This window comes from Syngnathus acus, chromosome 4 (genome assembly GCF_901709675.1).
Source record: "Syngnathus acus chromosome 4, fSynAcu1.2, whole genome shotgun sequence".
Taxonomy (NCBI): Eukaryota; Metazoa; Chordata; class Actinopteri; order Syngnathiformes; family Syngnathidae; genus Syngnathus; species Syngnathus acus.
In genome coordinates, this window is record NC_051090.1 from 10,722,926 (window position 1) to 10,749,272 (window position 26,347).

The 26,347-nt window shown below is 44.3% G+C and overlaps 1 protein-coding gene across 1 annotated transcript; it reads right to left on the minus strand.

Annotated features, from left to right (window-relative positions):
* Positions 1-24,528, minus strand: LOC119121587 (BMP/retinoic acid-inducible neural-specific protein 3-like). The gene is made up of 9 exons (XM_037249350.1): positions 23,634-24,528; positions 17,029-17,409; positions 12,509-12,699; positions 8,700-8,890; positions 4,436-4,541; positions 4,001-4,237; positions 2,760-2,982; positions 1,589-1,931; positions 1-1,225 (listed from the first exon to the last, which is right to left on the minus strand). Exons 2-9 carry the CDS (start codon positions 17,241-17,243, stop codon positions 455-457), a joined length of 2,277 nt encoding a protein of 758 aa, XP_037105245.1. The 5' UTR covers positions 17,244-17,409; positions 23,634-24,528; the 3' UTR covers positions 1-454.
* Between the last annotated feature and the right edge of the window lie 1,819 nt (positions 24,529-26,347).

Sequence of the window (26,347 nt, forward strand, 5' to 3'; positions counted from 1 at the left end):
GCATCTGTTACATGTGTTTTAATATCAATTTATCTACAAAATATTGACACCTCTGCATTCTGAGGTTGATGGCAAGTGCACTGTTACTGAAGCAAAGGGACGTATCAAAAAATTACAAACCAACAGACTAACATTTTACCATCAATCCATTTTGCTTATTCGATAGGTTTGGTGCTTTGAGCAGTCTTCTCAACAATGTTTCGGTTTGCCGAGGATTTCTGTAATCAGAATTTCTAGCGCAGTATGCCGTACTTGTACTTCCACCATCATTTGAGAGTCTCCAAGTGTGGTTTACAGAGTCCATTCTGCAGCTGCCCTCAGTTGGTCCACTCATGATGAAACACACTACATTGTTTAAAGACGGAACACAAGTAAACAAAGACACCACAAAGGTGTGTCCGAGAAAGTCACTTTTATATTCACGTGAGCGTTCAGAGCGCGCTTCCAGTAGCCGTTAACTGCAAAGCTTGATGCTTTCGTACTCCACGGAATTGGGCAGACGGGAGCCAAAGTCCTGCAAGGAGGCGTGAATGCGAGCTACCTCGCCGGGAGTCAGTTTCAGTCGGTGTCGGAGGAGACAGGCAAACAGGTCCAATCTGGGTTGACCCTGTGGCGACAACCGGTTGACCCGGTCACGTATTTCCAAGAGCTGTAGCATGGCCGTGTCCTGGGAACCTTGCGTGTACGGATAGTCCAGTTGCAGAATCAAATCACGGATAGCCTCCGGGTCAAAGTGCATACTGTAACCAAAGACCTGGATGCTGTTGATTTTCATGTAGCCCAGATTGCGTCCAGGATCTGTCACCTCCAACGGTTCGTAGTAGACGCTGTCATTGGCTCCGTTTGGTGCGGTTATCCGGCTCCGCAGGTACACGTGGATGGTTTCGAAGAACGTCTTCCACTTGTTTCCGAGGGTCAGAGTCCAATTGTAACAGTCAAAGGGCAGGTCCAACTTTGTGGCCTGCCAGTCAGGAAAACCGTTCTCGTTGACGGGAATGTACCAGCTCTCGGAATGGCTCCCTCCAAAGGGGTTAATGTAGAGGGTGAGCGCGGGCTCCAGTGTGCTGTTCTTGGTAAGGCAAACCTGAAGGGAGATTCCCAGCAGCATGTGCACCATGTTGGATTTATACTTGTTACTTTTCAGAGTCAGCAGCATACGCTTTCTCCAGGACGGGTCAAACCAGCTATTGAGACGCATGTCATTGCTGATGAAAATTGCGTGAACCTGAAGAAGAAAATGAAGGGCACAATAAGGATCTGCACTTGCAACATAAAAGAGCCTCTCTCTTTGTTTCATAATGCTTAGCATGTTATAATTTCTTTATGTATTCGTATGTATGTATGTATATATTTATATATGTTATATTTTTTTCTTTCTTATCTATTGACCTGCCTTGGGGACTACGGATGAAAATAGTTTTGTAGCTATAATCCGGTATATTTACATGAATGTGCATTGACCCTATTCAAATGACTAAATCAATCAAAAAATAAAACGTGTGCTGGTTGATTTCGAATTTTTAATCGTGATTAGTGTCATTCCATGTTTTGGCTTTCGTACAAATGAGTCAACAGTTTTTTAAACTACCTCGAGCCTACGATCCGATCTCTGCAGAAGGTAGCCCAGTTCCAAATCTTGGAGGTCCGTCTCGAAGCCCAAGTAGTTTTCTGTGGAATCTGCCACCATGGGCTTACAAAGCCCCTGTAGGAGGGTAAAGCCTTGGTTGCAGCCTCCGCAGCGGGTGTGGTTGTCTGGCGCGCACTCAGCACAAGCGGAGCCTTCCCCGACGGCACAGGGCGGGGGGAGCTGACAGGGGACGTGTTCATATCGACAGCTGCAGCTGTGGAGCTCCTCGGAGAAGGCGCCGAGCTGGTTGTTCTCGGAACAATACAAGAGAGACTGGAAATGACTCAGCCAGTAGGCCTGAGACCTGCAGCAGGGGAAAAGAGACAAAGAACACACTTTATCCTTCCACTTTTTCAGCAGTGACATGCCAGACAAATTTACATATTCACAAGCTTAGAGCGAGAGCACAAACCGAACCGGATGTATTGGATTATATCTACTTTAAAATGTCCCTTTTCTCAAAGCTTACCTCCGACCAACAAATAATTGCGTTCTTAAGTGACTTGAATTTGCAGTTCTTGGCCTGGATTGCTGCAGAGGGATCATCATGATATGATTCATCATCAAGGCCCATTAGTGTTTCTAATGCTATTGATTATGTTGGGAAAAAGAATGCTGCCTGGGAGCTCACGGCCGGTGATGAAACATGAGGACGAAACACAATCAAATAAGATTTCTCCTTGTCGGAAATTCTAGCAGCTATTTGTGAATGATACTGATGGCATACACGTTTCATAATTAACACACAAAATTGGAAGGCAATTGTAAAAGGTAAATGAAAAAACAAGTCTTTGATTTGTGACACAACAAAGCTCCAGGCGTGCTCTCTCTCTCTCTCTCTCTTGCTCGCTCTCTTTCTCTCTCTTTCTCTTTCCTGACTGATTCTTTTATGCTTACGACAGAGGGAAATGCACGGCAGCTGCTGCTTTGTTTTTTTAATCTTTTCGCTTCAGACTTGTTTCACTATGAAGATGTGATGCTACTTTATTGTGGAATCAAATGTATGCTAATCCTTAAACGTTTGCTCCGTTTTAAACCAGTCTTGGGTGGCACTCACAAGGAATGTATATTAAAGTATCAAGGTGTGTATACATGTATATATATATATATATATATATATAGTTTTGCTGACCTCTCTCTTGGCAATCGAACTTGCGGCTGTCGGTGACATCTTTTACTCAAACTGAAGAGCTTAAAGATGACTCTCTCTGCACGCTTGGCAATGACGCGCATGCTGTTCTCCAACAGCTCATATCGGCCGTGGAACACGGTGTCGAGTGACCACAAGTGTTGGATGGTGGAGATGTTCAGGAAATGCTTTTGAGGCAGCCTTGCGTGGAAGCCTTTGAATTCATCTGCAACAGCAGAAAGCACACACACCATTGATAAAGGTTCCGGAAATCCCACCCCTGGGTTAATTCAATTAAATCCATCAAGGCTTGTGTCAAGACCACTTAGTCCCGCTTCAATTGTCACACTCAATGATAGCGTTTTTGTAGCGGAGGCCCTTTTCGGTCTTAGTGTGACAATGCAAGGTGGAAGCATGCTCGGATGACTTGAGAAAAGGTCGAGTGGCTCACACCCATCCCTGACATCAGAAACATCAAGGCTGCAGCGTTTCATATTCTATATCCGAATATATATAAGGTTATGAAAGAGTGGGTCGGCTGAAAATAGCTGTTAAGCATTTGACCAAATATTGTGCTGCTGCTTTTTATTCTCCATATTGTTTGATGGCTCGAGCACGATGTGTGCTGATAAGGTGTCACTATGGAAATCACTGATATCCTTTGCTGAAGGACATCATGACACCTTGGATATTTGGATTCCGGGCAAGCGCTCGACCTTCTTTTCCACCTGGTTGTTAAAGCCTAAACTTTGAAAGTAATTGCACTTGGGCATATTTCAGATGAGAGGTGTAAAAAAAAGTTTCCGTCAACATTTGATTTTGAGGAATAATCACAGAAGCGGCAGTAATAAGCAAACATTATGCTAACAGCTTCCGTTCCAGCATTTCTCCACAGCAATTGGAAAGTGGAATAAAATGGCCTTTTATTGCTGATTAATCTCCTCCTGACATGTTGTGAACTACTTGAGGCAAAAGTTGTTGCTTTTCTTTTTCCCTGCTTGGTTATGAAATATTTTGAATGTGTCCTATACAGACTTTGCACCGGGGGGGCAGAGAAAAAAACCCAGCCACTTAAATTTCACCTTTAAGTTGCAGAACAAGGACTAACAAAAGATGGTAAAGATGACACTGAAGGTGCAACGCTTAGCAATTCGTATGAATAATGCATAACTGGAAAGTTTGATTTTGCTGCATGACGGGGCATGAATATGAAGAATTGATTATCCCCGAGAGGACGCTCTCACCTGATTCTTCAAAATCTTTGTAAAGCTGCGCCCACGTCTGGGTGATTCTCTCCAGACTCTCCTCCATGGCTTGGATGTCGGTGTAGGGACAGTTGCATTGTGGGAACTTGGCATCACAGCTACACCAGCAGTCGTTATCCTTGCAGACAAAGCGGCCTTCCCCGTTGCAGGCGATGTAGCTGAGAGCAGCTTGCACAAAATCTTCCCTCAAGTAGTCGGGTAGAACCGTCTGCAAACCTGCCGAGCCGAGCTCGCTTGAGTACAGCTAGAAAGCCACGCCGGGTTTCGTAGATCTTTCGAGATCGACCGTGATGTGAGATTGTGTTGGTTGGTCTTTTGTAACGCAAACATACCCGCTATTCAGAAGGACTCGGGAAATTAATATCATTGAGAATAAAAAGAAAATCATCATATATGTGGAGAAAGAACACTAACCTTGCAGCTGGACCTTGTTTTCAGGGCTCTGAACCAGCACTGAGCTAACAGAGTCAAGGTTGTCATAGTTACTGCATCCAAGGGGACCAGTGCGAGTTTCCGTCACCTGGGCAACAAGAAAAGAATGAAGAAAAAATAAATCGCAATAAGCAAGTCAAAATAAAGATGCCGTTCATTTGGGTGATATTAGTGCTTGGCTCGGTAAAATATTTTTTCATCACGAATCTGAATATGTTCCATTTTCTCTTTTCCAGAAACTCAATGGATGTCAAATGTGGACACGTGGGCTATTTTAACCAAACAACATATGCCCCGTTTGAATCAAGTATGATGCATCAATTTTCCCAGCGAAAAATAAAAACATGGCCACCCATTTTAAGACTCTGTAAAAAGTGTCTAAAGGTGACGGATGATAAACAAACACAATGTTGCTCTTCCTTAATTTGCCTTGATGTCTGATTGAGGATGTTTCACTTGACCTTTGGCAGCTCCCCAAGCTTTTGAGCCTCAGCCATTCTCATTTTTCTTTCTTTGTGGCCCGAGACACCCCACTTTGTTCAGTCACTCGTCCTAATCGCGCTTGTCATTTGCCACTTGGTCTAATTTGACTGATGGATGAGGTCAAACAAAGAGAGTCAGCCGCTCAGCAGCGATCCCAAATTGCACAAGACCTCAAATGAGTCACAACAGGTCGCACAACAGCAGCGCAAAGGAAAAGAAAAAAAAGAATGGGGGCAGGGGGGAGCACAATTTGACTGCAATTCTTCTCCAATAATATTTCTATCACATGATAAATGCACTGCTTCTTTCATGATGCATTTTATTGCTGACATCAATGTGAGGAAATGAGATACAGCATCGGCATTCGGGTCAATGAATATTGAAAGCATATAAGGTATTATTTGATATGCCACACGATACAGTGCACGGTTAAAAAAAAATGGAGTGATGAGCAGAGCTTTCAATTTCCGGCTTGCGTCGCAGCTACTATTATATGAGAAAGAGCAGATAGAACATTATTGGCTCAATGTATGGAAATGCGCTGAGGGGGATCATCTCTGGTTGTGCCGCATTCATATCAAAGTCGTCGGCACAGACATTGAAAGAAAAACTGAAGGGTAGAAACCATGAGAAAAAATGTGAGAATGAAGAGGTAACATTTTGACAAAAGAACTTGAAATGTAAAATCGGGAATCAAGTTGCACGTTGACGCTTTGCGAGTGCGATGGATGTGAAGTTTGCTTGTCATCTCTCCAAGAGTGCTAGAGACGTATGGATCCGGCCGGGGCACCTCGCTTATGTTTAGCGGAGAAAAGGTCACACCATCGACTGAGCATTAACGAGCGAGCCAACATCGCCGATAGATTTCAAAGCGGCTTTGCTGGGGCGGAGCCTTCTCTTATCATGCGCAAACATCCCAACTTGAGAGAGCAAATGTACCGTAATTTTCGGACAATAAGTCGCGTTTTTTTTCATAGTTTGGGTGGGGGGGCGACTTATACTGAGGAGCGACTTATATGTGAATTTTTTGAAAAACTTTCAAAAAAAAAAAAAAAAACGTGAAACCACAATAAACGAACCGCGATGTAGCAAGGGATTACTGTAATTTTAATTTCAAGTGACGTCAGCAGCGCGGCGTGGCGCGGCGGTTGTTTACTAAAAGGACAAAGATTGATCACGGGATGACGAAGATGACGAAGGGCCCCACGTACTACCGGCATCATTAGCGGCTTTGTTTGTAAGTGACACGGAGGACGAAGAGTTTGAAGGATTTAATGATTTGGAGTGACACAGAAGGTTTGAAAAACTATTATGGCTTTTACGCACGCCCGGTCCTACACTACGGAGCTCTCTTTAACCTCCGTGGATGGAAGTCTGGGGCCGGCGCTCGGCCGGGTGGCTGTCCGGGAACGGTGGATGGGGCTCGGACATGGCTTTTACGCACACCCGGTCCTACTCTACGGAGCTCTCTTTCACCTCCGTGGAAGGAAGTCGAGGGCCGGTGCTCGGCCGGGTGGCTGTCCGGGGACGGTGGATGGGGCTCGGACATGGCTTTTACGCATGCCCGGTCCTATTCTATGGAGCTCTCTTCCACCTCCGTGGCTGGAAGTGCCACCTCCGGGGATGGAAGTCCACGCCGCCACACGCCTGGAAGTTTGTTTTGTTAAATAAAGAGCCGTTTACCAAACCCACGTCTTTCCTTGTACGTTGTTAACGCTACAATATAGTTATATACTAGATCTGTGGAATAACGACGAGGCTGACAACGCGCGGCGTTGTTGACAAAGGACGAGGAATTTGATCGATGGATTTAATGATTTAGAGTAGGGGTGTCCAAACTTTTTGCAAGGAGGGCCCTATAAAGTAACGTGAAGGGGCCCGGGGGCCAATATTTGTTGTCACATCTCTCCCGGGGTGGGGGGGTGCTGGTGGTACGTCCAACGCTGCGCGTTCCCTTGTCTTCCGGGGGGGGGGGCTAGTGTGACGTCAAATCAAACGCTGCGCGTTCGCTTCTCTTCCGGGGGGGGGCTAATCGGACGTCAAGCGCTTTGTGTGGCGGGCTCCATCTAGTGTGGAAACTGAGAAGTGCTCAAGCTGTTGTGCGGGCCACATTCAATTATGTTTTCAGAATTTGCTGCGGGCCAATAAAAACTGGACCGCAGTTGGCCCGCGGGCCGTAGTTTGGACACCCCTAATTTAGAGTGACACAGATGGTTTGATAATATTATTGCTTATATAATAGTTATTTGATATATAATTTATATATCGTTATATGGGCCTGTGGAATATTTTGAAGTGCAAGCGCCGTCAGCGGCGCGCACGCATTGTTGACAAAGGACGATCGATGGATTAAATGAATTGGAGTGACACGGATGGTTTTATAAACGTGTTATTTTTGTAATAGTTATTTGAATAACTCTGAATGTTACGTCAGTCCCGTTCTCAGCTCTTCGTTTGTGTTTATGTCACGTTAGCATACCTATCGTTTAGCCTGTTGTTGCTCGTTCATGTCTGATCTTGGTGTTGGATTTTGTCGAATAAATTTCCCCCAAAATGCGACTTAGACTCCGGAGCGACTTATATATGTTTTTTTTCACGTTATTGTGCATTTTATGGCTAATGCGACCTATATTCCGGAGCGACTTTTAGTCCGAAAAATACGGTACTCAAACTGGTGACGACGTAAAAACTAGCAAAGTTGGATTCTATGATTTTAATTCAAGCCATCAAATTATTTCATTCTGACCAACCAAATTGCTTCAGTATCCTACAGGGAAGGAAGAAGACGGATTTTGTCTATTTGTTTTATTGATTGGTTCAATACATACCCATATTAGTATCATTGCTCATTTCATTGTTGTTTTTAATTCAATTTTTATTTGAATTATTTCTGATGGATTGTGAACCCATTTTTTCAGTTACCAATGATTTGACATGCATTTTTCAGCGATGCTCTTTCATGGCAGAATGAGCTTCAATTTCACCTTTGCATGCAGACGGCAGAGCGAGGCGGGGTGGGGGGGATCTGTGCTTTTCCTCCCAGCCCCTCTGTTCAACTTGTTTAGCTTAGAGGGATCCGTTCTGCTAGCGTGTGGGTCAGTGCCCCGTGGAAATGATACACAGAGTGGGGGGAATTATTCCCCTTTGACTGCTTTTAAAAATGGAAACAGGTGAATCTCTGTGCTCTTCTCGCCTGTCAGTTCCGGCAGCCGAGTGGCTTTTGGAGCATGAAAAAAAAACACTCTTTCTCCGCCGCTTCCCGTCTGTCGCTACAAAAGGGAACACAGCTCCCCTTCCGGCCACCGAGCACGTGGCGAGATGTCGCCCGGTGAGCTCTGATGTTCTACAGAAAGGGTAATTCGGGTTCCGGAGCATGGTAGCTACGTGTGGAGGAATGAAGAAGACAGGAATGAGGGTCAGCTTCTCCTCTGTCGTCGTAATTGCTTGCCGCTCGCTGAAGGTGACAACCGGTGGCAGCAACCTGTCACTGGCAGCGTTTCACAAGATTCATTTATCTTCCCCGCGCCATATGCGCTCGCTCGTCACGGTTTCCTGCTGACTCAATGTGCTGCTGGAGATTAAATCTCATCATGAGCACACCGATAAGATGCGCCATCTCCGTGCTGTCTTTCTTTTTACGGCGGCCAACAAAGGAGGAACCGGATTCCAGAAGAAATCTTTCATGTTGGCCCATGTAAAAGTTTTGGGCTTTTACTTTGGAGCACAAAGTTTTGGAAGGTGACGTTTGCACGTGTCTGCTCACCTTGATGGCGGTAGAGGCGATCTGGATGTGGTGCAGCTTGCGCAGAGTGCTTTCCCTGTCGATGAAGTAGGAGGCGGCCAGCTGGTGCAGCGCTTCCAGAGTCACGCTGGACGAATTACTCGAGTAATCGCTCACTTCGGCCTTCTTGCTGAGTTTTCGCTTGTCGACAAATATCGTTAGGGCTTCTTCTCCTGTGCAAACGTAGCGACCAATTGTTGTGACTTTCATGCCCTTCAAGCTTTCACTCACGGTGACATCAACACACAAACTCATCTAAAGCTGTAATTATAGAATTTATTTATATAATCCAGTAGACAGATTTCACATCATGAAGATTAGTGATAGAGTTGACAACTTATCTGTGTCTCCCCCGTTTGCAAACGTCAAAATGGCCAAAGTGTCTCTTGTGGTGTAGAATGACTGCGGAAATCTCCATCAATTAGTGAGAAGCTACGCTAGCTTAAGCTGCGACATTATCACAGAAGCGCTTGTATGTATTTGCATTTTTCCCTCCTCGTTTTTATCCTAATCTTTGTCTCCGGTGTGCATAAAAGATGCTGACAAAGTTTGTAGGGCGGTCTACTGTAGTATGTTAAAAGACAGCCGGGCCGTCCTATTCTTCTGGCTAATGAGTGTTTTGCTCCCGTGCTCCTCCTCAAACTAAACGCTATGGCGGGGCCTCTGGAGGTTGCCGCTAATGTCATTAAGTTTTGTTTATGGATTTCCTTGACAGCGCTCACAACGCGACTGCTGCTGTTTTGTTTTAGATAGACTCGTTCAAGGGTTGTTACCGCACGACTTGTTTCTTGATTTACTACAAGCAATCGGAATTTTGTTTTCCTCGCTCCACCGTCTCTTGCTGTCACTTTGTTCTTGAGGGCAATGCAAATGGTTGGAAGAGATTTGGTCAGTGCGTGTCGGGGTTATTCAACAGACTGCAGTGGTTGTGGCCAGTTAGCCTAGTTACTTCGAGACCATGTTTCTTTCCACGATTTCGGACTGAATCGCTGAAGGGCAGGCTCGTAATTTGACAATCGAGTTATTAATTTCATTAGTCCATCTGTCCTTTTGTTGGAGGCAGGCAGGCAGACATCTATCTGGCAAGCATCCAATGCAAACTCCTTTATTTCATACGGCCAAGTACTGGCCGAGATCCAGGCAGCTTAGACGGCTGCATTGTGCGGACGTCGACTAACAATCGTAACCGTGTTCAAGCCGAGAGTCACGTCTCAAGTCAAGTGTTCCTCTGCAAACCTTGGCAAATTTTTTTGGGCTCCCCACAGAATCTTAAATGGACATCTTGTACCTTGAGTCATCATCTGCACTGCCAAGAAATCCTATTTGAAACTTTTTTTTTCAGTCTTTGTTTGCTGTTTGTGTTGCTGTCTCGGTTCCCAATTCATGTCTTGTTTCCTTTTGGTTCATTTCCAGATGTGGTTTGTTACTTTATTTCATTTTTGGATTCAATTATGTGTTGTTTGATTTTATGTACCGTATTTTCCGCCCTAAAAGGCGCACCTAAAAACCTAAAATTTTCTCAAAAGCCGACAGTGCGCCTTATAGGCCAGTGCGCCTTATATATGGATCAACTGATGAATTTGTTGATCCATACTGGTTGTACACAGTGCTCTGCCAAAATGTTTCAGTACGTTTTAGTACGACTAATAAATTACAAGGTCGCATCGCTTCCCAGCATTACGGCAACTGTAGTCAGGGGGCGTCACCGAATAGCTGTTGTACCCGCGAGGCTATTTCCTGTCAAAATAGGCTGCTCTGTTAATGTTTCGAGTAAATCTACGGATCGATATGGAAGGGAAACATAGGTAAGTAGTACCAATGCGTTAGATCGAACTTTAGTCAGTTCCGATCATTTTATAGGAGATCGTTTGAGAAACGCGATTGTTTACACTTTGCTGAGGCTCATGGGAGATTGCGAGGTGAGGCTCGTGAGACTTTGCGGATGGCTAATGCTATTGCGATAGCTGCTATACGTACCAGGCTATTTCATGTCAAAATAGGCTGCTCTGTTAATGTTTCGAGTAAATCTACGGATCGATATGGAAGGGAAACATAGGTAAGTAGTACAAATGCGTTGGATCGAACTTTAGTCAGTTCCGATCATTTTATAGGAGATCGTTTGAGAAACGCGATTGTTTACACTTTGCTGAGGCTCATGGGAGATTGCGAGGTGAGGCTCGTGAGACTTTGCGGATGGCTAATGCTATTGCGATAGCTGCTATACGTACCAGGCTATTTCATGTCAAAATAGGCTGCTCTGTTAATGTTTCGAGTAAATCTACGGATCGATATGGAAGGGAAACATAGGTAAGTAGTACAAATGCGTTGGATCGAACTTTAGTCAGTTCCGATCATTTTATAGGAGATCGTTTGAGAAACGCGATTGTTTACACTTTGCTGAGGCTCATGGGAGATTGCGAGGTGAGGCTCGTGAGACTTTGCGGATGGCTAATGCTATTGCGATAGCTGCTATACGTACCAGGCTATTTCATGTCAAAATAGGCTGCTCTGTTAATGTTTCGAGTAAATCTACGGATCGATATGGAAGGGAAACATAGGTAAGTAGTACCAATGCGTTAGATCGAACTTTAGTCAGTTCCGATCATTTTATAGGAGATCGTTTGAGAAACGCGATTGTTTCCACTTTGCTGAGGCTCATGGGAGATTGCGAGGTGAGGCTCGTGAGACTTTGCGGATGGCTAATGCTATTGCGATAGCTGCTATACGTACCAGGCTATTTCATGTCAAAATAGGCTGCTCTGTTAATGTTTCGAGTAAATCTACGGATCGATATGGAAGGGAAACATAGGTAAGTAGTACCAATGCGTTGGATCGAACTTTAGTCAGTTCCGATCATTTTATAGGAGATCGTTTGAGAAACGCGATTGTTTACACTTTGCTGAGGCTCATGGGAGATTGCGAGGTGAGGCTCGTGAGACTTTGCGGATGGCTAATGCTATTGCGATAGCTGCTATACGTACCAGGCTATTTCATGTCAAAATAGGCTGCTCTGTTAATGTTTCGAGTAAATCTACGGATCGATATGGAAGGGAAACATAGGTAAGTAGTACCAATGCGTTGGATCGAACTTTAGTCAGTTCCGATCATTTTATAGGAGATCGTTTGAGAAACGCGATTGTTTACACTTCGCTGAGGCTCGTGAGACTTTGCGGATGGCTAATGCTATTGCGATAGCTGCTATACGTACCAGGCTATTTCATGTCAAAATAGGCTGCTCTGTTAATGTTTCGAGTAAATCTACGGATCGATATGGAAGGGAAACATAGGTAAGTAGTACCAATGCGTTAGATCGAACTTTAGTCAGTTCTGATCATTTTATAGGAGATCGTTTGAGAAACGCGATTGTTTATAGAGGGCTCGTTGGTTATTGGCTAGTGGATGCATACCGCAACCCTAGTCAACCTCAGTTTGATGCAGTATAGCTTCTATTTTATGCGCCTTATAAGCCGGTGCGCCTTATATATGGACAAAGTTTTAAAATGGGCCGTTCATTGAAGGTGCGCCTTATAACCCGGTGCGCCTTTTAGGGCGGAAAATACGGTACCTTGTTTGCTGTTTGCTTCTTTTGAAACGAAAACGTTTATGTAACCAGTACTAACGCATTGCTTATGGCAATGCCCAATAGTTTCCGATTGTTACGATCTGTTGCGGTCACTAATTTAATTTTTTCAAATTTATTTTTTCAAATTTATCGTGCCAATCATTGTTCTTGAAAATACACAATCCAATATGATATAAATTCAGCTTACATCCGTTCCCAATCGGTTTACCTCCAAGTGTGGCGGACAGCAGGAAGTGGGTCCCGTATTTCTTGATCAGGTTATCTGTGATGGTCTGCACGCTGGGCCTGCGGCCGAGGAGTCGAATATTCCTGATGAACTCGGATGTCAAAGGTAATGAAGACTGTGAGACATCTCTTCTTTCCGATGCCAAATTGTTCACCTTCCATCTCCCAAACTCCCTGTATTAAAAAAAAAAGAAGAAAAAACTAAATGTAAAGTTCTGTGACTTAACTGAAGAACTTGACAAAGATTTGGATTTAATGGTTTTGCCGGAAATGTGCGATTAGGTGCATTGAAGCGATGACTTGCAAACGTTGAAGCACATACGAATGTACGACTGCATTAATGGAGAGTACCGTGTGACAAACGGAGCGCCGTAAAATGTCTTGCGACGCCGCATTGACTATGAAGTGCATTTCCAAGGAAAGGACGCCTCTCAAGCATGCCACTTATGTCTCAACCGAAGGGAAAGTGCACTGACGCAGGCAAAAATGACAAACATGAAGGACATTAATTCAGAATGTTTTAAATGGTGCATGACCAAAAAATGTTGGACTGTTACGAAGGTGAGGTTTTTTTGTTAAGAGCGCCATCAAGGCACACAATCTTTGACTTAGACTTAGACACTTAGACTTAGACAGAACTTTATTGTCATTTTGTCAACACTAGGTGTGTACAAAACGAAATTTCGTTGCATACGGCTTTCAACAACTTTGGTAGGTTTGGTGGCGTACAAGTTCAAATGACCTCTTCAAAAGGGACAGTGTGTGTTTCTGTCCAGTTGCGCGCTGCAGAACGAAAGCGCCATTCAAAGCTGCAGCACGTCTCGCGCAACATGACCAAGAAGCCGGCAGGGGCCCAAGACAGGTAAAGAGAATCCACAAATCCACCAATCCCCTCTGCTGTTGGTTTTCTTTAAGTTATCATTGACTACGATAAGCAGGCGGGCTTATCTGAAAGTGCCGAGAGGCCAAATGGTTTGTCCCGCAAGTAGAGCCGGACCAAAAAAAATTGAAAAACCTGATTTGCAACGTAACTGTAAGTTGTTATCGTGAGCAGTTGCGGCATCACCCTTCGACTCTTTGGCAGCATCACGACTGTGTGATTACATTTCTTCCAAGTTCAAGATTCAATTTGTATTCTCAGATTTGTGAAGCAACCTGCAAACCTTACATACAATACTACATAAACTAGAAACATTTATGAGAGTTTAAATATATTGAGTTACCACTGGATTATAAGGCGCACCCTCATTGAATTTTTTATTTTAGAAATTGTTTCATATATAGGGCGCACCGGATTAAAAGGCGCATAAAATAGAAGCTATACTGCAAGAAACTGAGGTTGACTACAGTTGCGGTATGCATCCACTAGCCAATTACCAATGAGCCCTCTGTAAACCAGCTCAGTGGCCTAGTGGTAGAGTGTCCGCCCTGAGACTGGAAGGTTGTGGGTTCAAACCCCGGCCGGGTCATACCAAAGACTATAAAAATGGGACCCATTGCCTCCCTGCTTGGCACTCAGCATTAAGGGTTGGAATTGGGGGGTTAGATCACCAACTGATTCCCGAGCGCGGCACCGCTGCTGCTCACTGCTCCCCTCTCCCCCAGGGGATGGATTAAAATCACACGGGGATGGGTTAAATGCAGAGGACAAATTTCACCACACCCAGGTGTGTGTGTGACGATCATTGGGACTTTAATCTTTAATCTTTAAACAATCGCGTTTCTCAAACTATCTCCGATAAAAGTGATCGGAACCGACTAAAGTTCGATCTAACACATTGGTACTGCTTACTTATGTTTCCCTTCCATATCGATCCGTAAATTTAAATATTAACGGAGCAGCCTATTTTGAAATGAAATAGCCTCGTGCGTATAGCAGCTACCATTATAGCATTAGCCACCCGCAAACTCCCATGAGCCTCAGCTTGCAGACTCCCATGAGCCTCAGCAAAGTGTCATGGCGGCCCCCTTTAAACAATCACGTTTCTCAAACTCTCTCCCATTAAAGTGATCAGAATCGGCTGATTTAACACATTGGTGCTGCTTATTTATGATTCCGTTGGATATTGATCGGTAAACGTACTCGAAAACATTAACGGAACAGCCTATTTTGAAATGAAATAGCCTCGCGGGTACAACAGCTATTCAGTGACGCCCCCTGACCACGGTTGCAATAATGCTGGGAAGCGATGCGACCTTGTAAACATTTTGGCAGAGCGCTGTGTACAACCAGTATGGATCAACAAATTCATCAATTGATCCATATATAAGGTGCTCTTCATTATAAGGCGCACTGTGGTTTTTTGAGTAAATTTTAAGTTTTTAAGTGCGCCTAATAGTGCGGAAAATACGGTAAATTTTTGGTAAGTAGACTTTATGTGACCTGAATTCACATGTATGCAACTTTCAAAAAAACAAGGAAAAAAAGGCTTTTTTTGGATGGAACGAATGTTTTCACTCTTCTCTTTCCGATTGTCTCCAACAAAAGAAGCTGGCCGCAATCCAATTTGATGTTATATGTTATTCCTATTTCACAATAGATGTGCAAGAATGCCATCACTTTCTAGCATATGCTATTTTTGAAACTTGTGAAAAACTAATTAAATTTCTGTCAGCAGGCTATTCAGTATGTGGAGATACTTAGAGTTGCTGAAAACCCCGAGGAAATATTCAGAGGGAAGAAATGACAGTGAGCATCAAGAAAAATATTCATAGTCTTGAGAAGCAGCACCTGAGGAATCGGCTCTAAAACGTTTGCTAAAACCTCTTCAGAGCACCTGCGTGCTCCCCCGTGGTTTGGCTAATGTGCTGATGCTCATTGTACTTCACAGACATTACATCAAGCAAAGAGACTCCAATTTATTTAGTCATCACTTAATTACAGGAAGGTCCCGCGGGCTTTGCTTGCAAAATCAAACTAAGACTAATGTTTAGAAAACGACCCTGAATTGTTTGAATGGTAATCGTGTGTTCACATCAACGGAAGTCAGGGAATTAAGTTTTGAAATAGAAATTTCAAAAATGTTGAAATGGTTGAAGGACCCACACCAACATGCTATTCTCAATTGTGTTGAATATGAAAATATGAAAAGTGGTTTTATTCAGCAGTAAATGCTAGCGTTTTAATAAGCTCACACTTGTGCTGCAGCTCTGGTGTGAAGATTGCTCCTAAAATATGTATTTATTTATTTATTTACATATTTATTTATTTATTTGAAATAGTTGCTCCAAAGTCACTAAATATGATGCCAATCACTGGCCACAGTGAAGACAAGTCGTGTTTGTTTGAGTGCACGGCAGAGCGGCCCCCGTCCGCCAGCCAGCCCAGCTCCATCCTCTTGTCTTGATCCGACTCGTGCCCGATATCAAGCGAGACAGATTGCATTGAGTGAATTTAATTTGGACCAATTCACAATCTTTTACTTTTTAGGCTGACTTTTCCTTGTAATATCATGACTATTAATCACTGCCACATTGTGCTAATCTGGAGGGCTTCAAACACAACCTTGCAGCTGACAGAATCCTATCAGGGGACTTGCTGATCATGTGGAGTAATAAGTACTAAGAGATCTCTAATCACTTGCCCACATAATAAGACTATTAATCTTGCCGCCCACACTGCTCAACTACCTTTTGCCAGGGAGGGAAACATAAAACCGCTTCGACGCAAGCCCCGATCAACGACACCGTAAAACATCTGTCAGCTCCAGACAGTTAGTTACGTGGCTCTTGGTTCCCGGCATCTCGGGCGACATCATTCCAAGCGATTCTTGACATCATCTTCACTCATTTGAACACGGTGCCGCCGCCATGCTGTCAGGACAGCCGTACAAATGCAAATAATTAATTTGAGCATTTGACGGGACGACTCCATGAAAAAGTGATACCCACTTTTTTCATCTGCAAGTCATTTTTGCGAGATTGGCATCTTGTGAGTGGTGGCTGTGATAAAACTTTGCTGTATAACAAGAGGCAAATAATAATCGGGCACGTCTTCTCCGCCGCGTGTCGTGATCAAAGACATATTGTCGTCTGGCTGTTTGGTCTGTACGTCATCTGATTGTCAAACACAATAAGCACATGCGCAACACTGAAGGAATACAAGAAAAAAGATGAGCATCTGGGAAGACTCAAGGCGCTAATGGTATCTGTTGTTACCATAACCTTGAGAGTTGGATAATGTTTCACAATATTTTTACAACTCAGCATCATGAATTTTAACAATAGTATGGTTCATTTTCTTCCGTAAATGTACATTTCTTGACTTCGAAGTTTGAACGGGCTGAAATATTTTTAGTGCAAATCTAAAAGTCTGACTGCTAAGAAACAAACTGACTTGGGGAAACTTCTTGTTTCCACTCTCAATGCTGATCAAAGCAAATTTACTGCTGGCGGTGTCTTCAATGTTGGAAGCTCCATTGATCACTGCCTCATTTGCAAGAAAGGCTAATTAATGTGATGATTGGGGAAATCCTGGTTAGACTGCAAGCACTTGCAACTCACCTGTATATCTTGTATCTGGTGGAGAAGCCTTGCCTGTTCTTCTCCACAAAGTCGATGTACTCCGGGGAGTGGTGGAAGGGCCCCTTGTCAGACAGCAGCCAGTCTAAGGGGCCGCCGGGCTTGTCGTTTGGCAGCGGAGCTATTGCCGCCGCTCGCGCGGAGCCTAAACATTGCCAGCAGAGGAGGCCGAGGCTGAAGATGGGCCATCGAGCCATCAGAGATGAAAGGAGCTGCGGAGGGTCGAGGCGGCGGCTGCTGCTGGCTGCAGAGGAGGAGACGGCGGTCGGCGGGGGGTCATTAATGGCCACGCTCTCTTTTTGCAAGCTGGCTCCTCCACTGCTCTCGCAAAAAGTCCCGCATCACCTCAAGACCCCGAAGCACCTAAATGGAAGAGATTCAGATCAAGAACAAGATCAGATATCAACTCTATTGAGCTGATGAGTTTCCAATAAATGTATAGCTTGTTCATGAAAAATGATGAGAATTAAAATGAAAGTGGAGGAATTTCCGACCACCCACTGGTGGCTCGTTCGTGTCTTCTCTTTTATCCAGCAGCTTAAGCAACCTTTCACACCCTTTCTCCTTGACTGGCACATTGCACGGCAACGTGCGTGTTGCAGTGAGGCGTTAAGGCCCGTTATTTTCCAGTATTCAGCTAACAATCTATCAAGTGAACTCAGGCATGTGACTGCCAAAAGTCATTACCCTCACAAAAAAAAAAAAACAGGCAATGTGGAGGGACAGCATCAAGTTTGCGATAGATTGAAGAGCAGAAACGGTGTGCCGTATCTTTGCAGTCAAAAAACAGAATTGGGAATTTTGGGATTGCCGCACGTGCATTTTCATGCATTCACATCCCTCATAGGTACTTGTCGTGATTCTATAAGAAAGTGTTGAGAAGCATTTTTTCCCCCATTTTTTTGGGGGGGGTCAAAGATGCCAAAGATAGTTTTGGAGTCATAATTTATGCATATTAAATGAAGCCACTACTTGCAAAAGTAGGAAGGAAAGAAGGCAACTGATGATTTTTGGATGAGCTTATCAAAGCAGAGACAAGTGAAGCTTCAACCCCCGAGCTCTTCACACTGGAAGGAAAATAAAAGCAACGGCATTGCATTGGATAGAAGTCGCCTATGCAACATTAGCAGCCTTGAAAACAAAGACCAAAAATAGCGACCAGCTTTGCCATTCTCTTTTGACTCATTTGTTTGCACACACATCCTTTAGCAAAAGCTGTGCTCATTTTATCAACGTTCAGTAGTTTATCTCCAAAAGTGAAATGTGCATCTCAGGAGACATTTAAGCTCAAGCTTTACACATTCCTTCTGCTCAGCAAGTGGGGCAGCACTTTGCAAAACACGACACCCCCTGCTATTAGCAATGAATTCATTTTTGGGCCATCGGCTGGATCGTTGCTACGTTCTAAAAGCGCCAGCGTCCGTTCTGACTAAATCCCACGTCAAGGTTGCAGGTGAGGTACGGATCATGCCGTGTCAAGAGTAGTGCGGCGTGTTAACTTTGCAACACAACATGGCGGTCGTAGGAAAGGACTCGCTAATCCTATAATCTTGCTGCTGACGGTCTAGTAAGGGGATGAAGGCGATGGTGGATGGAGAACAGTCTACGCCGTCTTTTCCATCCCCCAAACACCTTCGTCGTCATTTGTTCTCTTCATCCCTCGTCAAGCCACCCACTTGTGTCCTCCTCTGCCTTCTGGAATATCTCTAAATCCCCCTGCCGCCAACTCACATCCTGCATTTTTTTTGTGGCGGTCCGGTCGGCAAACATTCATCATCGTCAGACAGGTCCGTGCCAGCGTCATAATCACATTATCTCCCGACAAAGCCGTGCGCTCAGCCTTTGTTGTCAGATGCTCGAATGATATCAGATACACGAGCGTGGCGCTTTGCAAGGGCACAATATGTCACTATTTAAATTGCATGCAAAATGATTTTCAGCATACAATTTCGAAAGTGTTCCCACGTGTGCCGCATTCACACAATTTCAAAACATTCACTTCAATATTGGGCAATTCAACGCTTGACATTTTCAATTCAGGCAGTCAGAGAAGCGGGCACCACTTTTCACTTTTTGTTGGCCTATTTACAAAATGTAATGAAGATTTTTAAATCGCAAAAAAAGTGAAATAGAAGGAAGGGGACTAAGAGTAACTCACTGTTTGCACCGATTACATTGGTTGACTTGAAACGAATACCTGCAAAATGAACTTCTTGCAGCCGTTCCTCTTTTTTTTCGTGTTACTCCCCAAATGTCAGGTTTCCTCCAGCGATTTGGTTGCCAACTGCCTCGTTGGAGCTTGACTCTCACATTTTCGAAGACACGGCGCGTTGATGAGAAACGGGAATTCCCAGGCCTCATCTTTCTTGAGAATTGCAGCAGCCATTTCATTGGAGATGCTGACAAACCAAAACATTCAACATCTGCTCCATATATTGTTGGATGCCAAGCTGGCACCTGCCTGATTGCAATGTGTGTGCATGTGGGACATAACAATGATTGTGAGATATCAGACCTCAGGCCAAAACAAATCTTCGAGCAAGTACGTTTTAAGATAACGAGCTTTTTGTTGACCGACTATGATCAAACCATTCAGCGTGGATGTGCTGCCATGTGGCAAAGGCTGGACTTGCACATGGTGGCCTACTTGAAATACAAAACCGGGTCAACGCACCAGGCTACTTCCTGTACGTTCGCTTAGCAGCCAGCATCAAATATGAGCAAACACTCATCTCTGCCCTGAGGTGGCTATTGTGAAAACCAAATTCAGTATTAGTCTCAGCGTCATAGGTCAGATGGTGTGTGTGTGTTACGAGTGTGTCCCCGTCACAAAAGCGTAAACGACGCTTTGCTGGCGATTATAGATCATTCACCGCTGGTACAAATCTATGTGTAGACAGTGACAGAAGTTGTGCACTTCTTTGGGAGATTGCAGACATGATTAAAACATTTCATTAGAATTCTTCCAACAGGATCCACTTTGTAAGTTGACTGCGAGCAAAGCCCAAAACCGTTGTAAAAAAAAAAAGAAGCAGAACAGGAACTGATAAAACTTTACATCTTCCCTTGTGTGCTGACTAATGAGTTTTTTTTTTTTTGGTCCTAATTAACCCAGTTATCTTTCCGGCAACAACCGTCGACAATAGCTCACATGGCAGTGCCCAGGGTAAAACCGCGTTTGTTGCTTTGTAATATGGCTGCCAGTCGCATTCATCCGGCTGTCTCATAAACAAATACAAAGAAAGAGCTCCCGCCGTGTCTCGGGAGAAAGACATCAAAGATAAAATTGTCACTGTGTGGAGGCGGCGCATGAAGCTTCATGAATAAACATGGAAAGATCTGATATCTACGAGCAGGATGAAAAAGACGTGGACGGCAATTTGTATGTGGCAGGACTTTCCCAGGCCCAATGCGGAGACACTGCTAATAAGAGCCCCGATGGACGCGGCGCAAAGGAGGCACGCTAACATGCGGTCGCCAGGGATGCTCATCCGACGACGGCATCAAACGCTCCAAAGTTGACTCTCTAGCTGATGCAATTACCTAAAGTCGTCACCCATGAGGTGAATTGCTCCAGTTTTCCAAGTATCAGCAAATCGATCAAACGATCCTTACTCGATTTAATGAACCATTCGCAATTTCACAGTCCTGGTAGTCTTCCGTATAACGGTTTCATATCGTTCAATACAGAGCTCTTAAAAAAAGTGGGACAATGTTAAGATTGATTGAACGTGTTGGGTGGGATTGTGTGGTGCAGTTGCAACAAAATGAGAAGTATAAAAACGGCAAGTCTTGTCGGTGCGATGGTAAAATTGTATTGGCAAAAGTTAACTTTCAATCTCTAGGGTCATACCAGCTAAATGTGGTGGAATGAAATTTCATTTTGTTCTAGGCCATCTGCATTATTTTGTTTTTGCGTGTGCCTTTGAAAAATTTCGATTGAAATAAAATTGTTTGAATGTATATTCTCACTTTGACTTTGCATTTGATTTTCAAGTTACAAAATCAATGACAACAAAACACCTCATCTCCACCAGTCCTAAAATATTACCTTCATCTTTAGAAAAAAAAAACTCCCAAAGCAACTTGGTACAGGTGTGAACGTTTGAATTGCCACTCAGGCAACAAATGTTTCTGAATTATTTTGTGAGCTTCAAGCAAGCTCTCATCCGCTCGGGAGTATCACTTTATGATTTTCAATCTTCAAAAAGTATGAAGTATGAAATCCGGATATGTGCAGACAAACGCCTACAACTGGGTGACAAGATAACATCCAAGTGTTCATCAAAGTAAACTCCTAGCAATGCTGCCGCAGCCTTGAATAAACAAACGAGGGAAGGCAAAATAACCACATTGCTTTCTTGCTCTTGACCACCGTTTGAACACTGTGGCAGAAAAACATTGGTCTAATTATCGGGCAATGTTAAGGTGACGATTTTATTTTTCAGTCCCTCGGATGATTTGTTTGGCACAGTTATGGGGGGGGGTGGATGTCTTTGCTTGCGCCATCTTGTGGTCCTGTCCCGGATTCTCCCATCTTGCTAACAAGCAGCGTGCATATCCGTGTTGATGAATTATTGCGGGTGTTGCTAGATTGCTGCTAGCTGCAGGGAATCAACCCTGAAGTCCTGAGGGTTAGCCTTGTAAATATTAGAAATAAAAAATTCAAATGTTGACCTCCCGGCCAATCTTGGAGAAGTTGGTACGAGTTACTCAAATGGCTGCCTCTTCGTGTTCGCGCATATTTTCATCTTGTCTTTTCAGAGGCGTGAAAATGAATTTGTGGAATACATTTTATTGAGTGACGCCATCTTTTTCAGCTTGTACAGAGTCAATTCCGACCCAGCATTCAATTAGCAGTCACCCAAGAGAGACATTTTCCTTTAATTCCCCGTGCACTCGCTCGAGAGACGCCATTTCAACACCCAAGTCAATCCCAAATCCCCAAATGTCTTATTTGAATTTGCAAATGTTTTGGTTCTTCTTAAGCCCAAATCGTTTCTGGCTTTTCATTGCCCCGCTTCCAAATCTTTTCAAGACGGAAGACAAACTTTTTAATTTGCTCATTATCATAATATAATGGGCTGCAGATAAAGAGCGCAGCAGTGAAATACTACCAATCTACTGGTATTTCTTTCCCTCTTTTCATCCTTGTATTTGTGTTTCTTTATCTTCCTATGGCAGGCTTATTACGACTCCCACGTGCCAGTAAATGACTTTACGGCATTGCGCACTGGTATCTCTCGCAGCATGCGTTTAGGTTTTTCCACATCAAAGTTTGTTTACAGATCTTTGCTCCGCATATGTGGGAATAAGCTTTTGGTTTGGTGACACCACAGGGATCTTGCAGAGGTCTGCTAAATTCTCCGTATGCGACGAGACGTGAGCTGGAACTGTTGGATCTATAACAAACTCGATCAAGTAAGGCTGCTGGCCTTGGTGCTAGCACGACTAGAATTGATGATGATGATGAACCATCTGCACAACAGTGCTTTGAAAAAAAAAAGAGCATCATGTCAAAATATGCTCTCGCTTGATTTTCATTGTGCCTTTTCCAAAGCAGTTATGACTGGAAGGTGATTTGTTTGTTCTCTTCCCCTTTGTTAGTCTGTCTTTAGCCATCAGCCAGACATATCACGGTAAACTGTGAGAGCGACAAGGCCTCAGCGTTGTGAGTCAAAAGTGATCTCCGATCTCAGCTCAGTTCATGCGCTGGGCCATCAGTACATCACCGCATGCAAAACGTGTTCATCTCGGTGGCAACCTGAGCGCCTCGTGTGGGGCGGCAGGCCGCTTGCGGGCGAGACATATTCATCACTTCATGAGATGAGACAGTGTGCCTTTCAGGCTCGGACACGGTCAGGTTCACCAGTCTGCCGGGATGGATGAGGACGCAGCTGAACGGTGGCCCAATAAACAGTCTGACGACGCTTGGCCACCTCGACCTAAAATTGGCAAGTGGCCGTGAAAATTACACCTGTGATAGAGTGTCTTCCATGGGAAAATTATACTCCAGAACCAACCTAAATATGTTGCTTTCACCAAAAGTTCCAATTCCACATATTGCAGCTCGTCCAGCCGAGCAATTGAAATTGAAATAGTATTGCTTACTTTTAGGACCTTTGGCTCATTAGCAGATTGACACCTCAATGTTTCCACACCTTGTTGGACTTGATATATAAATTAAAAAGATGAAAGAGTGGATCATGTAACGCAACATTGCAATGTCTTGACATGCTGTGAAATGTGTTGGAGGTGAGTGCAGCTAGCAGCTCACTCATTGATTTGTGTTATTGTTTTGCAGGAGAACGTGTGGGTGGGTGGGTTGTTTAGGGGAGGGGGCGGCTTGTGTGTGTGTGTGTGGGGGGGGGGGGGGGGGGGGGGGGTCGGTCTGTGGGAAATTCTGCCCACCATGTGAAAACCTCTGGAAACATTTTAAACGCGTCACGGTTGGACAGATATTTGCTGTGAATGTTATCTGTTAAAACAACAAGTTGGCATTTTAAATGCATGCGGAATCTAATCGTTTTAAGCATCCAGCGTCCATACTAGACAACATTTAAACGAGTTCTGAAAGGAACACTCACCGCAGGTTGGAGTAATCAGGTAAACTTTATTCTTCCCATGATATTATGCAGATGGATGTCGTCGCCTCTCAACTCATTTCACTCGACCTTGGTTCAGTGGTGCGAAAAAAAACTCCAAAATATGACTGGCAAGCACTTAGAGATCCGACGGGGTAAAGACGATCACGCACGCTGGTGTCTCCGACTAATCCGTCGCGCGGTTATACACCAGCGAGAAACTTTGAGAAAACCGCCGCCCGCTGGGAGAAAGTCGCAGTTCCTCGAAGCACGAGCGTTGACCTTTCTATAATGACTTTACAAAATGATATCATCCGCCAGGCGACATAGTCAAGAGCAGAGCAAAGCGGAGGAGGGAGGGGGACAGACACGATCGAGCGCAAAGATGACGGAGATGCGCTTCCGCGGGAAAGCGAGCCACAGATGTGGTGGAATCCGACTAGGCGGACGCTCTCCGAATGTGAAGGGCAAAATTCCACTTGACTTGCTCCGCAAGGAGGGATGGAAGCGCAGCAGCCGGAGAATGTGTGCACAAAAGACGGCTGCAGATGACAGCGAAGCGCGGATGACTCCGCTTCTCCCCCGTGCCCCTCTCTCTCACTTGGTCACATGTTCCACACACAAGTAGCCTTCTGTAAGAGCTGCCGGGAGGGGGGGGGGACTCGAACGTGGGCGACGTGGCGAGAATGAGAGTAGGCAGTTTGTCAATGGTCTCGTGCGCCTTCCTTTCCACAAGACGCACTGGCGCGCAAAAAACTCAAATGACACCCTTGTCATAAAATTGATGCCCCGAAAATTTCGCACTTATTCATCATTGCGCGGCTCGTTCAATAGCGGCCAAAAGGTTGGCTGCATTAAAGTCCTTCACAGCTCTGTATGTTTGGGTCCGGTCCTATTTGGTTTGCACTGAAGGATGAGGGGTGGGCGGAGGGTGAGCAGGATCCCTTCAAATGGCCATAAACCAGAAAGTGAATGAATAGACGCTGACGTTTTTATAATGACTACAACAGGCATAATGAAGGCATCACAGTTAAACATGAAAAACTGTGCACTGAGTCCTGTTTTATTTCTATAAATGCATTCATCAAAACATGAGGTACATTTGAATTGGGCAGGAAGGCGCACCCCCCCTCCCCCCTCCATTTTCTATGAATTACACTTTGACTGCACAATGTACTCACTTCTACAATCTGAGGAAAGCCCGATTTCTGTCCTTACTGTTGATGGTGAATTGATGAAAGACCATTCCAGTTGGAGGAATGGTCTTTCATTAAGGCAAGCTAGCACAGTTGCCTGTGGCTCATTCTGTGTAATTCTCGCATTTGACAAACATTACCCGAATTTCTCCAGAATGAATACTTTTTAATCTGGTCCCAAAAAAAAAATTTAATCACATTGTGAAGTCTACGAGCACATCCGCCTCGAGGGCTTGCTAATTAATCCCGTCCCGCATGAACCGCGGCCGGCCGTTTAGTATGCGCTACGCTGCCGTGGCTGTCTGTGGCTACCAGATGAAGTTGCATCCTACTTGGGTGTTGAGTCAGATTCATGTGAAAAGGACTCTTTTTTTGGGGGGGGGAAATGTCCATTCTTATTAAGAGGCTGCTGCAAAATGCAATGTCTTCATTTACTTGATTTCAGTGAAACCAACAGACTCACAACATGAACCAGCGCGAGAAGCAAAAACATCATTGATGTGACAGTCACGTCACCTCAAAGGGCGCGTTATCTTTATTCAAATGACGGCTACTTAAGCATCAGACTGAACGAGGAGGTCAGGTGGAGGTTTGATGGCAAAAAAACAACAACACTGACTTTGCAGGGGAGAAAAAATACTCAGCTCCTACTCTGGAAGGAAGGCACAATTGATGGCACAATTGAACTCAGAACATACAAAATATGTATATTTACACGTATATATGAAATCCAAAATGTATTTTGGTACTTTTAGCATCAAATATATTCCATATATTTCCATCTATTTCTGTTCACTGGTCATGTGTTTGTAAATAATGATTGAGCACTTACAGTAGTGGTTGTGGCGCACGCGCTGTCCATGGTGCTGAACAGTTTAACTTTCTTCAGATGGACTCGTGATGAGAATTTCTTAAACACTTCAACTACAAATGTCCAAAAACACATGAATAACATTTCAAAGTCTTCCAAACACCTCTGAAACATCTGAAAATTCTTTGTCATCATCATCTGTGACGGACGCCTACAAATCCATTTGCACCGCTCTCCTTTTTCTAGAGTTTGGGTTTACCTTCCTTCTGACCGCGAACACAAGTGCAAAGGTTTTGTGGGTGTGTGCCTTTCCTCGGTTCTGCGTTTGTTTTGGGCAGACCGCATCGCTGTCAGCGACATTTGCTGAGTTCTGTCAGGTGGGATCGATGCCCGAAAGACAGCTGGCCTGAACAGCGTCACGGGAGATGCTCATCTGGACTGGCTTGTGTCTTCTTTGATAGACACGACCTGTCCTGGGAGATGATAATCGATTGTAGGAGGAAGAGGATGCAGCGTGCACCTGTTTACAGTATGTGGGTGAAGCCAATTGGGGAGGTGAACACTTTTCACTTCCTCACTAATGAGCTCTCTGCACACAATAACTTTGGCAGGGAAGGCAAGATTATTTCAGACATTTAGAGACACAAAAAATAGTTCATACAATTTGCTTTTTTTCCCCCTGGAATTTGCTTCTTTTTTTTTTTAAACCA